Genomic DNA, 12,879 nt, shown 5'->3' with positions numbered 1-12,879 from the left:
TTCCCAATTCTGCTCTTGTTTCTTTTTGTTTCAGTGTCCAACCAGCATCTAGACCTTTTGTCTCCTGGTCCTAGATCTCTATGTGTCTGTTGGAGTTGACAGTAGACTTTGGCTTCCCAGACACCGATCCTCTCTAAGAGGAAAAAAAACACCCACACCAGCCCCTCGGAGGAGTGAGTGAAGAGGGAGGGAGGACAGGGCTTCACATCGTTGAGCACACTCTGAACTGGAAGCTCTGCATACATAAGTGCATTTAAATGCCTCCTAGGGCTGGGTGTAGGGCCGCCGTATGATCCTGCAATCTCATATGTGGTGTATACTTGGAAGAACTGAAAGCAGGGACACAAATAGACATTTGCGCACTGATGTTTATGGTGGCACTATGATTTGCAACAGATGGAGGTGGTCTAAGGGTACATAGATGAATGAACGGAGGGGTGAACTGTGGTGTATACATACAACAGGATACTGAGCAGCTGCAAGAAGGGCTGAAGTCATGAGGCATGCCACTAAGTGAAGGGATCTTAAAGACATTTTGTGAGTGAAATAAGCCAAAAATGAAGGGACAAATATTGTAAGTCCTCACTAATATGAACTAACTACAATGAACAAATGCTGAGAATTGAATTCGAGAGCATAGGTTATCAGGGGATAGAATGAGAGCAGCGATTAGGTAATCAATGATTAAGGAGTACAGAAAGTTGAAAAAGGCTTATTGTAAAGGTTCCTAGATTGTAAGCTTATAGCAGTCACATCCATTCCTGAGCTTTAACAGTTATTTCTAAATTCTGAGATGCTGTGCTCTTTGTGTATAACCTGGTATTTTCCTGGAAATTTGAGTATCGTGTGACATCTAGACTCAGAGTTAGAGTTCTGCAGCTCTGTAAGTCAACATTCCTCCATATAGCAACTGTTAAAGAAGCTGAATAAGAGATCAGACTCCAATTAGAGATATGAATGAAATGGACCTGGTTAAGACTAAGGTAAATCAGAATACAGGGTGAAGGATGATATTATCCATATTTTGAAACTTCAACTTCTGTGTAAGACCAAAGGAAGAGATGTTTATTTGGTCCAAAATTTAAATTTTGTGTAGCACATTATCAAAGTTAACTTGTCTGGTCAGTTTGTTTAAACAACCTAATTACACAGAACCTAGAATAGAGAATGAGTTTTTGTCATTCTGTACAGGCTAATGTAATATATCCCATAATATTTTGGGACACGGGGAAATGTGGAACTGTTAAACTTCCCCATCTGAGGAATTCCTGCTATTCTCTTAAGCAATAGGGGCTCCCAATTTGGTAGACCAAGTCTTTGATCTTGTAGCTTGCCCTTACAAAACTTCTCTCTCCAATGGTGAAGCTATGCCTAAGAATCACCCCCAGAAAATCTCTTTTGTTGCTTGGATGTGGCCTGTATCTCTAAGCCAACTCTGCAAATTAACTCACTACCCTCCCCACCACGTGCAACATGACTCCCAGGGTTTATAAACCTCCCTAACAATGTGGGATATGACTCCCAGGGATGAGCCTGGACCTGGCATCATGGGATTAAGAAAGCCTTCTTGAAGCAAAATGAAACAAAATAAAGTTTCAGTGGCTGAGAGATTTCAAATGGAGTTGAGAGGTCATTCTGGAGGTTTTCTTATGCATTATATAGATACTCCTTTTCAGTTTGTAGTGTATTAGAATAATAGCTAGAAGGAAGTAGCTGAAAATGTTGACTTGTAATTCAGTAGCCCTGATTCTTGATGATGATTGTTTAACTATATAGCTTTTATAATGTGACTATATAATTGTGAAAACCTTGTGACTGACACTCCCTTTATACAGTGTATGGGCAGATGAGTATTAAAATAAAGACAAAAATATAAATAATGGGGGGTATGAGGAGTGTGGGATGTTTTGGGCATCCTTTTTTATTTATTTTTTAATTGTTTTATTTTTGGGGGGAGTAAGGAAAATGTTCTGAAACTGATAGTGGTGATGAATACACAAACTATCTGATGACACTGGGAGCCATTGATTGCATACTTTGGATGGATTATATGGTATGTGAATATATCTCAATAAAATTGCATTTTAAAAAAAGAGAAAAAATACATGCTCCCTAGTCTTTACACAGGGTGACCCAGCATAATATCCTTTTGGTCCCAACTTTGCAGATTTCTCCGTCTGCTCCAAAAAGGTTCTGTATTTATCAAAGAGTCAATAAAAGTAACATTCTCCTAGCTGTCTCCCTCAAGGTGCAGCCTTCCATTCTCCCCACCCAGGGGCGTAGTTCAAATTTTCACTGGGAAATGGACTAGAGGAACTGAACTAAAGAGATGTGCCCCTAAGCAAATGCACACGCACACACACACACATGCATGCACAGCTCCATGCACTGATGTAGGGTGCAATCACTATTATGCTCCCATGAGATTCATGGAACTTTAAATCTTAATTAAGACCCTAACAGGAAGATTCTCCAGGCAAGCCGTCCCAAATACATCACTCCCAATTTAGAGACGGTGCTATTGAACTGTCCCTAGGCCAACAGCCCCTTAACTCTCTCCAGCTGACAAATGTCCCTGGGACCATGAACTCTCAGCGCCCTTTCCTTCAGCCTGGGAGACAAATTCTAGACCCCTGACCTTGGGAGACATAAGGAAATAATCACAAAGTCCAAGGAGAAGACTGGAAGCTTGGAGACTTTGATATATACCCCCATCCCTGCCATAGTCCACACAATATTTTTAGTGAATGTGGGTATTTTTTTATAAACATTTTCCTAACCAAAAAAAAAAAGGTAATCTTTGGTGTCTGTTGTGTTGTACCCTTTTTATAATGATGATGCTCGAGTGTGCATGGGTGATATTAAATGGCTTTGCCTGGGTCCTTATGTAGCCCCACCAGCCTCTGCAGGGCACACCTGTGACCCAGTGAGCATCAGTGGTGGACAGACCCCTCGGGAAAGTGAGCATCGAACATCAGCGCTGGTACAGGGAAGCTCTATGAGCAGCACCACTGAACTTCTTCAAACAAACCCTCCACTGATTGTTTAATTTGATTTAATTAATGGACTATTTTTGTGCCTTCTCTCAGGTCACCTAGAATTAAGCTTTCTCAGCACTCACTGTGGTGTGATCATGTCGATACAAACTGCCCAAAGAAATCAGAACTCAGAAACAGATGCTAAGTGAGATTCAGCGGCAAACACGTGGAGACAGTTCAATTTCAGTCTCCACTGAAGTTTTACGACTCAAGAACCATATACGGTGGCAGTTTGGGTTTGAATCTTCATGTGCCTGTTTGTTGGATGAATTTGTCTTATTGCTTAAAAGAAGTACCTGTGAGCTTTAGGGAGAAAAGGAGTGCCAGAGTGGAAAAGAGTTGGAATAGTTTGGAATAATTTGGAATAGTTTGCTATTTGTAGATTACAGTCCTGTTTGAAGGTGAAGGAGCCGTTCCCCTGGAGGCCTGCATGAGATACATATGATAGCAAATGGAACAGGAGGGCAAAAGCCTGGAGGCTGAGCGGCTGCAGGTCTGGAGTGATCAGGGAGCACTGGCACTGGTGCAGAGTGAGGGGGAGGAGATGGGGTCAGGGAGGCAATGCAGAGACAGGTAGGGACTTGTGGGACATTGTGATGACTCTGTGTTTTTTACTCATAGGAAGCTGGGAAGCCTTTGGATGGTTGGAAGTGAAGGAGTGGCATATCGGATAGACCTTTTATAAGGCTCACTCTGGCTGCTGGGCTGAGAATGGTCTGTACCAACCCCAAAGTGCTCTTTGTGTTTGCTTTCCCTTCCTGACACCAGCCAAATGCTAGGAGAGAAAGGGAAGGCAAAGGAATGAGTTTACTGGTCACTGAGTGCCCCTTCTTGACAAACACCTGGCTCACACTGTCTCACGTGACCCTGCTGGAAATCCCACAGGAGACATGTTTCTGGATAGCCTGGGATGGTCCCAACTTACAGCTGGAGTCATATTAACAGAGCCCTTCTTTCTTTCTCAATAGTGTCCAGGTTTGGAAGGCAAATTATATGGTGATCACTCTACAAACAGGTTCCAGGAACAGGTATTATAGAGGAAGTATCCCCAATTACCAAAGCTGGTGGTTGAGAATGGGATTTGAAACTAGAGTCTGCCTCTCCGAGGCCCGGTTGTCTCATCTATGAAAAGGTCTCTCTCCTTCTGAAACCTACAGTTTCTCCTAGAAAATGGGCATGGTGCCAAAGGCTAAAACTTCAGAGAAAGCTTTCTTTATATTTGTAAAACTCATCTTAGCTCAGCTATTATCATCTAAAACTTGTGTACGTTGTCAGCCAGGGTTTCTTATTTTCTCACTATTTAAAGTTTGAAAAATGCAAATGTTTTAAAACAGTCACATTTCTATTATGATGGTAATTTTATACATTATCAGACAGTTTTCTTTTGGTTTTGAAGTGAACCACTAAGCGTGCCTCTGCCAGCTTGCCGAAGACTAGCATAAAACATTTTTTAACCCACAAACGTGGCCTCGAACCTCCTCTCACCATTATCACCTTTCTCACCCTCGGTGTACTGGGAGAACACTCTGGTGAAGAGGCCACTGCAGCCGAGTCAGCACTTTCCACAGCCCTTGGCTTACCTGCAAGCCATTATCAAGAGATTTTTAAGGACATCAAACCCAGGGAGATCAGCAGCGACTCGGTGACTTTCTCTGCCAAGATGGCAGATGGTGGAAGGCGGCCATGTTAACCAGCTCCATTTGGCAGTGCTTGCCCAGAGGCAGTCTCTCTCTAGGCCCAGCAGTAGTCTATCTGAGCCCCCAGAGAATGATGATTTACAGAATAATAGCCTCAAAAATCCTCTCCTCTTGAAAACATTCCAGTAATCTTTTTAAAAGAAGAGGCAAAGGCGCAATATGAATTGGCTCAGATTTTAAGAGTCCATTGCATGGAAAATCACTCTTTTTGTGCTATTAAACTACAAACATATATAACCCTCCAGTGTGTTCAGAGACTCTATCCAGCCTGGGAAGCCTAAGATAAGTTTTAAGAGCTTAATAATAATAATAACAATAATAATAAAGTTCCTCCATACTGCTCATGCATCCTTCTCTGGATCAGCTTCAGTCTTCCTTGACTGGTGGGCAGAAAAATCCCAAAATACTTACTCATCTGAAATGAAAACCAGAGATCCAACAATTGAATAATTTGGAAGTGCTATGGACTTCTCCTCAAGTGGGAGATGTGGTTAATGAACCTCTCAATGGCAACAAAAATGACTTTCCAAAAGGTGGTCCCCAGCACACCCAAGCTGCTCCTTGCTTACCAGTAGGTTTTGATCCCTAGTTAATTCCTGAACATTGGGGTTTCATTTTTTTTTTTTTTTTCATTTTCTTAGTTGAATGGTGTTCCCCTGAAGGGGAAAATAGTCAATCTGGGAAAGGAGCCCCTGGATTGATTTGTCAGAACCTGAGAAAAATGAGAAGGCTGAATCAGATTATCTCTAGGTAGCATGTATTATATTACATCAATTTGTAACAGGAAATGCTGTAAGAAATGGTTGGGGTGCTTTAGCCCAGAAATCGCCCTTTTAAATGGGAGATGCTAATGGGTAAAGTTTCATTAGTTAGTTTGGGGAAAGGATGAACAGAAAGATGCAGGAGAGACCTGCTGAGTTTTTACTGCTGCTCAAGTTAAATGAGACCAAATCAATAGTTCAGTTAAAGTACAATGGGGTTGCTTTTGTATCTTGGATTTTTTAAAAAACACATACAATTGCCTTGTGCATTTTTTGTATGGAATAAATTGTGCATACATCAAATAGGAAGTAATTGGAAAAAATACAAACTAATCATCTCAACAGAGTTTAAGTGAAGTTCATTTTAAAATAATGTTCCTTTTAAAAACACTACAGTTGAGAAATAGCTAATGTAGCAGGCCAAGAAGATTTTGTCTGCTGCTTACTGGTACAGAATTCTTCTGTTTATCATTTTTTTAAAAAAGAAGAATGGATGGATGCTTGACAGATGTTAGCTACTGAGTGAATAGCATAGACGGGTTCTAGGATAATCAGGGTGAAGATCAGGACTCTCAGTTTCTTGGGATCTTTCTATCTGTTCCTCCACAGTGTCTCACAGAAACCCCTGCAAGCCACTGCCACCCTCACTTGGCTACAGAAAACTTAGAAATCTTAGGATCTGGATCTTTCAATATTAAATTAGACACTATATGAAAAAATGCTTTGGCAAACTGTCAAAATATATGCAAATATAAAGAATAAAGTTAGGGAAACACGCAAAGGGGCAGGGAAGAATCAATCCTTTATACCCACATGTTCAAGAGAAGAAAACCAAGTAGAGCCAGTGATAGAAAAAATTGGACAAGACAGTTTAAGAGTTAAATTGATAACACTGGATAAGGGTCAAGGTCAGAGAAAATTAACAATATTAATTATTTTAATAATGATGATGATAATGACAGCTAGTATTTATTGCATGACCCCTTTGTGCCAGGAACTGTGCTAACTACTTTAAATCCATTGTCTTAAATACTATGCGTGCATTATATCATGGAGTCAAAACAATCCTAGGACATAGATACTATTTTTATCCCCTTCTCATAAATGAGGCAATGTTGTATCTGGTGTCAGTGCCTTGATGAATCTCTGCCTGTTCAAATAAGAGGTCAGCCGAGTCAATACAGCAGGGAGGGCTAAGACACTAAATATAGACACAGACACACAAACGTCATTTAGATTAGAACAAAGAGGCCACAGTAGCCATTGAGAGTGAGCAGTTTCACTGTTGGCGGAGGCAAAACAAGATGGTTATTAGAGATACAGGGAATGGACGGAGAGAAAATTAAGACAATATGCGAGTTCAATTTGAGGCCAAAGAACACAGAGGAAGGGAATTCAGATGTTCCTAAGTTCATGATTACTGACATTTGTTAACACCCTGTAGCCAACAAGAAAGTCATATTCAGATGGCTAGCAAAGCAGTGTGCCAGTTTGAATGTATTATGTCCCCCCAAATGCCATTATCTTTGATGTAATCTTGTGTGGGCAGACCTATCAGTGTTGATTAGATTGTAATTCTTTGAGTGTTTCCATGGAGATGTGCCCCACCCAACTGTGGGTGATGACTCTGACTGGATAATTTCCATGGAGGTGTTGGCCCGCCCATTCAGGGTGGGTCTGAATTAAATTACTGGTGCACTATATAAGATCAGACAGAAGGCTCTCAGTGCAGCTGAGAGCGACATTTTGAAGAGGAGCCACAGCCAAGAGGGACACTCTGAAGAACGCCCAGGAGCTGCAGATGAGAGACAGTTTGGAGACGGCCTTTCAAAACAGACTTTCGCTCTGGAGAAGCTAAGAGAAGACAAATGCCCCAAGAACAACTAAGAGTGACATTTTTGAGGAGCTGAAGCCTAGAGAGGAACATCCTGGGAGGAAGCCATTTTGAAACCAGAACTTGGAGCAGAAGCCAGACACGTGCCTTCCCAGCTAACGGAGGTTTTCTGGATGCCACTGGCCATCTTCCAGTGAAGGTACCTGATTGTTGATGCGTTACCTTGGACACTTTATGGCCTTAGAACTGTAACTGTGTAACCAAATAAACCCCCTTTTATAAAAGCCAATCCATTTCTGGCGTTTTGTATTCTGGCAGCATTAGCAAACTAGAACAGCATGTAACACACACATGAATTAAACACACATGTAAAAGTGTTAATCCTAAAACCTAACGTTTTAAATGAGGCATTGTTAAACCAGTAAGCCAAATACACAAGCAAAATGTTTCTGCGGCATATAAAGCTAAGAACAGTTTTTACTTTTTTTTAACTTGGTTAAAAAAAAATAAAAAGCAGAATATTATTTCTTTCTTTAGGAGGTTCCTACAGAAAACCACACATAACATACAGGGTTCCCATATGGCACCCCATTATTAACACCTTGCATTGGTGTGGTACATTTGCTATAATTGATGAAAGCATGGTTTTATAATTGTGCTATTAACTACATGGCTAAACCATAGTTTAACTTAGGGTTCAATGTTTGTGTTATATAGTTCCATGGATTTTTTTATTAACCTTTAATACACAACACAAAGGAAACAGAATTATATACCTGGCAAAGATGCTCTATTAGTTCTTGCGATGGGTAGTTCCTTCCATATATCACCATCATTTTCATTCTCTGCTATCCAGGAATCAACAGGTAAACAAAACAGCTCAGAGGTGGCTATATTTTCAAGTCTAATCTCTTCCAGATACCACCTGGGATCCTTTCCACTGTTGTCATGTCCAATGCGTATTTTATAGATTTCACCAATATCTTTAAGAGTAATCTGCAACATAAAGGAAAAAGGGAAAATAAAATTCCCTGCATCTCTGATTTGGTTTTCAAATTCCAAATTCATATTCAATTTTAAACCTACACCTACTCTATAATTCAATGTTTCCCAACCTTATTTTTTTCATAAAAACTTTTTTTCATATACTCCTTACTAATTTCCTTTAGAATTAAAGGTACTTGTAAAATCATGAAATGCTGTTATATAAATGCTTCTATCTCCATAGCCTGAGAGCAAACCAATAGATTCAATCCAGCCAGTTTCCATTAATTTTTTTTTGGAACTCACATTATTATCTTGTAAAATAAATGTTTTGTTGTATTATTGATATGCAATCTTTATTCATATTAACCTGAAGAATAAGGTTATATAGTTCTCTGATATCTATTATAGATTAGATTTTTCCGTTTAAGTGGGATCATGAAGAAGAGACCATACGTGTCTCCTAACTTGTTTGGATTAACTAGATTGTGCTGAAACTAGCTAATTGTGCTTTGGAAAGATTGATTGTGACACAGTGTTGGTAAGGTGATTAATACACTATTTTAAAAAAATCTGGAGAACAGTTTTCATCTTTGTAGTGGACACTGTTTTAGTTTTCAAGGCAGCTGAAAGCAAAATACAATGAAATCATTCAGCTTGAACAATGGGAATTTATTCACTTATACAGTTAGAATCTGGGGCTGAGAAAAATGTCCAAATCAGGGCATCATCAAGGCGATGCTTTCTTCCCAAAGACGGCTGCTGGTTACCCTTGGCTCCTCTGCCACATGGCAAAGTATGTGGTGGCATCTGCCGGGCTCTTCCTTCTCTTTCAGGTTTCATTGCGTTTTCAACTCCTTGTTTCTGTGACTTTTTCTTTCTTTGTCTGAATTTCATTGTCTTATAAAGGACTCCAGTAAGAGGGTTAAGACCCACCCTGGGCCACTCCTTAATTGGAGTAACCTCATCAAATGGTCCTACTTGCAATAGGTTCACACCCACAGGAATGGATTCGCTTTAAGAACATGACTTTATGGGGTGCATAGAATTCCCAACCACCACAGACACCATTGGTCACCATCTTTCCAACCAGATGCAGGTTTTTCTTCAGGACCCCAGCCCCAACCCCCACCTGACTTGGGGCAAGTGACACCACCCCCAACTCTAGGTCAAGATCTTGGTTAAGTCTCAGACCAATAAATCCTCTGGAGAAGATTACAGGTTCAGAGATGGTGGACTTATAACCCAGGTGGGTCCAATCACATTGATGAGAAAGGTTTTGATCTCTTCTGCTGGATGTAAACAAGAAGCAGCCAGTCTTTCTAGGCATTGACAGCGATTTTTGTGTGACCACAAGGAAACTAAGTTAGGATGAAGCTGGTTCCAACGGTGCTTGAGCCTTTGGAATCCTTGATTCCATCAGGAAACTACTGATTGTTGTCTCTTGGAGTCTGACCTGCCTTTGAACTTACAAATAAGTGGGGAAACAAATTTTAGTTACTGTTTTAGGCAGTTTGAGTCAATGGTTATTATAGCCAAAAAGTATAATGGAAACAACCATTTTAATATAGTACTTTAGTTCTTTAGAGTTTAGTGTAGATAAAAACATGTGTCTTCTCGATAAATGCTTAGCAGAGTCGGCTCTATTTAATGAAACATCTATTTAGTCGTTCAATTTTGAAGAGAATTGTATCAAAATGTTTGCTTTTATCTTCTTGTCTTCCTTTCCTACTCAGTCTCTAACAGAGGCTAACATCTCTTTCTACTTTTTACCATTTCTGGACAATTCTCCCTAAGTTACCTCCTTACTTTCTCATTTTCCTCTAACTTCTTTCAAAATGCCACCATGTATCCCATAGAAATAGTTTTTTCTTTCTTTTTTAAACAGCCAAATTTTTAGAATGAGTGTGCTACATACCTCTTTCCATTACCTCATAAATCATTCCATCTTCAGACTTCTCTGACCTGATTTCTGCCCTGCAAACCATCCAGTGGAACTGCATTCTCAGCAACCTCGGGTGACTTGATCCCCAATACCTAAGTGTGCCCAGGGTTGCCTCCACATTTTTGCCACCTGTCCTCACTGTATTCTGGCTTATAATGCCCACCTTGTCCTCTTTACCCAGCTCCTGTTCACAGATTGTCAGGTCCACTAAGCCCAGCAGCCTCAGGGAAGTTGTCCTGAGCTCCCCAGCTCCCAGTAGGTTGCTTCTCCATCAAACACACAGAACTCTGAGTAGTCGAGTCACCCAATTCCTTGTGTGAGCTGCAGATTTATACAGTAGTTCTAAGCTTCCTAGATTGAAGCTGCAGATTTATACAATAGTTCTTAGATTCTTACCTAGATTTCAGGCCTTTTACAATTAAATATTTCTCTCTTACCCCTTTGCAATGCCTCCAAATACCTAATTACCTGGTGAGGTAAATAGTCTAATGTCATTATTATCCCAAATGGGCTATATTTGTTCTTTTGAAAATTGCTCAAGGGGTCATATGAAAAAAAAGATTGAACAACTATATACAGCATTTGTTTTCCATTGCTGCCATAATAAATGACCACAAATGTAACAACTTGTTACACCAATTTATTAACTCGTGATTCCATGGGTCAGAAGCCCAGGCCAGCTCAGCTTGACCCTCGCTCAGAGCCCCACAATTCAAAATCAAGGTGTTTGTTCTCTGGAGGCTCTGGGGAAGATTTTACCTCCAAGCTTATTCAGGTTGTTGAGAGAATTCAGGTCCTCGTGGTTGTGGAACTGAGGCCCCCGTTTTCTTGACAGATGACCCTCTTCATCTTTAAGCCAGAGACATCACATGAAATCCTCCTGCTCTGAATCTTTGACTTTCCCTCTGCTACCAGCAGCCTAAGATCTTTGCTTTTAGGGGCTCATGTGATTAGGTTGGGCAGACCTGGATAATCTCCACCTTAAAGTTGGTCACTGATCAGTGACCTTAATCTCATCCCAAAGTCCTCCTACCCTATAACATAACATAACTGCAGGAGCAACACCAAGGCGGAGGGCCAGGAGACCAAAATTCTGGCTATGTCATAAAGCGTAATCAGAAGCAACGTTAGCTGGAGTTTTGTCTCCCCTCACTTGCCCTCTTCTGTCATTTGGTGTTACCATAAACATCTGCCTAGGTAGAGCTGCCATTTTTCCCATGAAAATATTTTTATTTGTAACATAATCTTGGGATACCCTCTTGGCGATAATTGTTCTGAATCGATTCTGTCCTCTAGCCAAATGCCCTTTGGCCAGCTTGCACAGAAATTTCCTACAGAGTTGAGGAAAAGATATGGGCCCCTCCTGTTATTTCTGGAGCAGAATGATTATAGAAATTCTACCATGTAGACAGTCTTAGTATTGGTGCTTAGTAACAGGTAAATGGTCCCTGAAGATCTTCCCCAGAGTTGAGATAGTAGATGTGATAAAAAGCAGCTGGCCACATGCCAACATGCACTTTAAAGCAAAGTAGTGTGGTGGTGAAAACCCCAGTTTTTGAAATCACAATGACTTGGTTTGAGAATATTTTTGCCCTTGCTGGCTGTGTAAAAAGCAGCAATTTCTCAACCTCTCTAAACTTCAGTTTCCCTATCTGAACAGTATAATTATTACAGTACTAATATTATAAAGTATTATAGCACTCAATAAGTAGTAGCAGCTATTATTATATCAATCCAGATTTTGTGTTAATAACAAAGTTAGAAAAAAATGCCTAAATCTACTTAATATGAAGACAAGAGAAAATATCATCCAGCACTCACTGAGGAAATAAAAAATAGTATTTGGCCTCATAAACAAAATTGAAATTGATAAACCCTGTGCCTAACCCTGTTAGTAAAAACAGATATTTGCAAATAATCATTAAATGCTGCCATGGTACAGAAATTATGTCATTAGACACCACGTCTGCCTGGGTTAGCCAAATAAAACCATGAGACTATAGCCTGCAGAGTGCTATAACTGGTCCAAAATCATTTCTAACAAATAGGGGTCATGTTAGCCAAAGTGACTTGGAGCTTTTAGTTCTGGTTTAATACAATCTGGGTCACCTCTGCTTCAATCAAATAAAAATGCAATGTTCCAAGAAATTATTCTTGAACATAACTTTTTAGTTTCTGCATTTAACTTCCTACAATTGATAATACAAAGACGAATGGTTCCAGAATGTAGGATGGCTTTTCATCTGACAGATGGACTATATAATGGCTCAGCTATTCTCCAGAAAGACAAGTTTATTTTTTAGAATCATTAGTTAAAGTAGTACACAGACACAGTTTAAAGTAAACTTGTTTCATCCAAGGACCAGAGGGGTATATGGTTGAGAGACATAGAGTCAGAAAGACAGAAATGTGAAAATACAGTCCATTATTATTGCTCTAATGTAATGAAATAATCATTGTAACAATATCAATAAACTCCTACTACATAACCAGAATTTGAAGATGAAAGGAAAAATGGTTGTTTGGGCATCTTTGATTTGAGGTAATTGAAATTATTAATAAGGAATGGTTCAGTTTACACTGAATTAAAATGAAAAAATAAGCACTTCATATATCCAAC

The 12,879-nt window shown here is 39.9% G+C and overlaps 1 protein-coding gene across 1 annotated transcript in view; it reads right to left on the bottom strand.

Moving 5' to 3' along the window:
* Positions 1-12,879, bottom strand: part of RP1 (RP1 axonemal microtubule associated) — a 351,706-nt gene that overhangs the window by 22,803 nt on the left and 316,024 nt on the right. The window contains exon 27 of the mRNA XM_037803054.1: positions 8,107-8,326. Within this exon, the coding sequence (XP_037658982.1) occupies positions 8,107-8,326 (220 nt within the window). The remainder of the gene's footprint in view (positions 1-8,106; positions 8,327-12,879) is intronic.

Source organism: Choloepus didactylus, chromosome 14 (genome assembly GCF_015220235.1).
Source record: "Choloepus didactylus isolate mChoDid1 chromosome 14, mChoDid1.pri, whole genome shotgun sequence".
In the NCBI taxonomy this organism is placed as follows: Eukaryota; Metazoa; Chordata; class Mammalia; order Pilosa; family Megalonychidae; genus Choloepus; species Choloepus didactylus.
The sequence above is the reverse complement of the archived record's forward strand: the minus strand, read 5'-3'. Positions and strand labels throughout refer to the sequence as shown.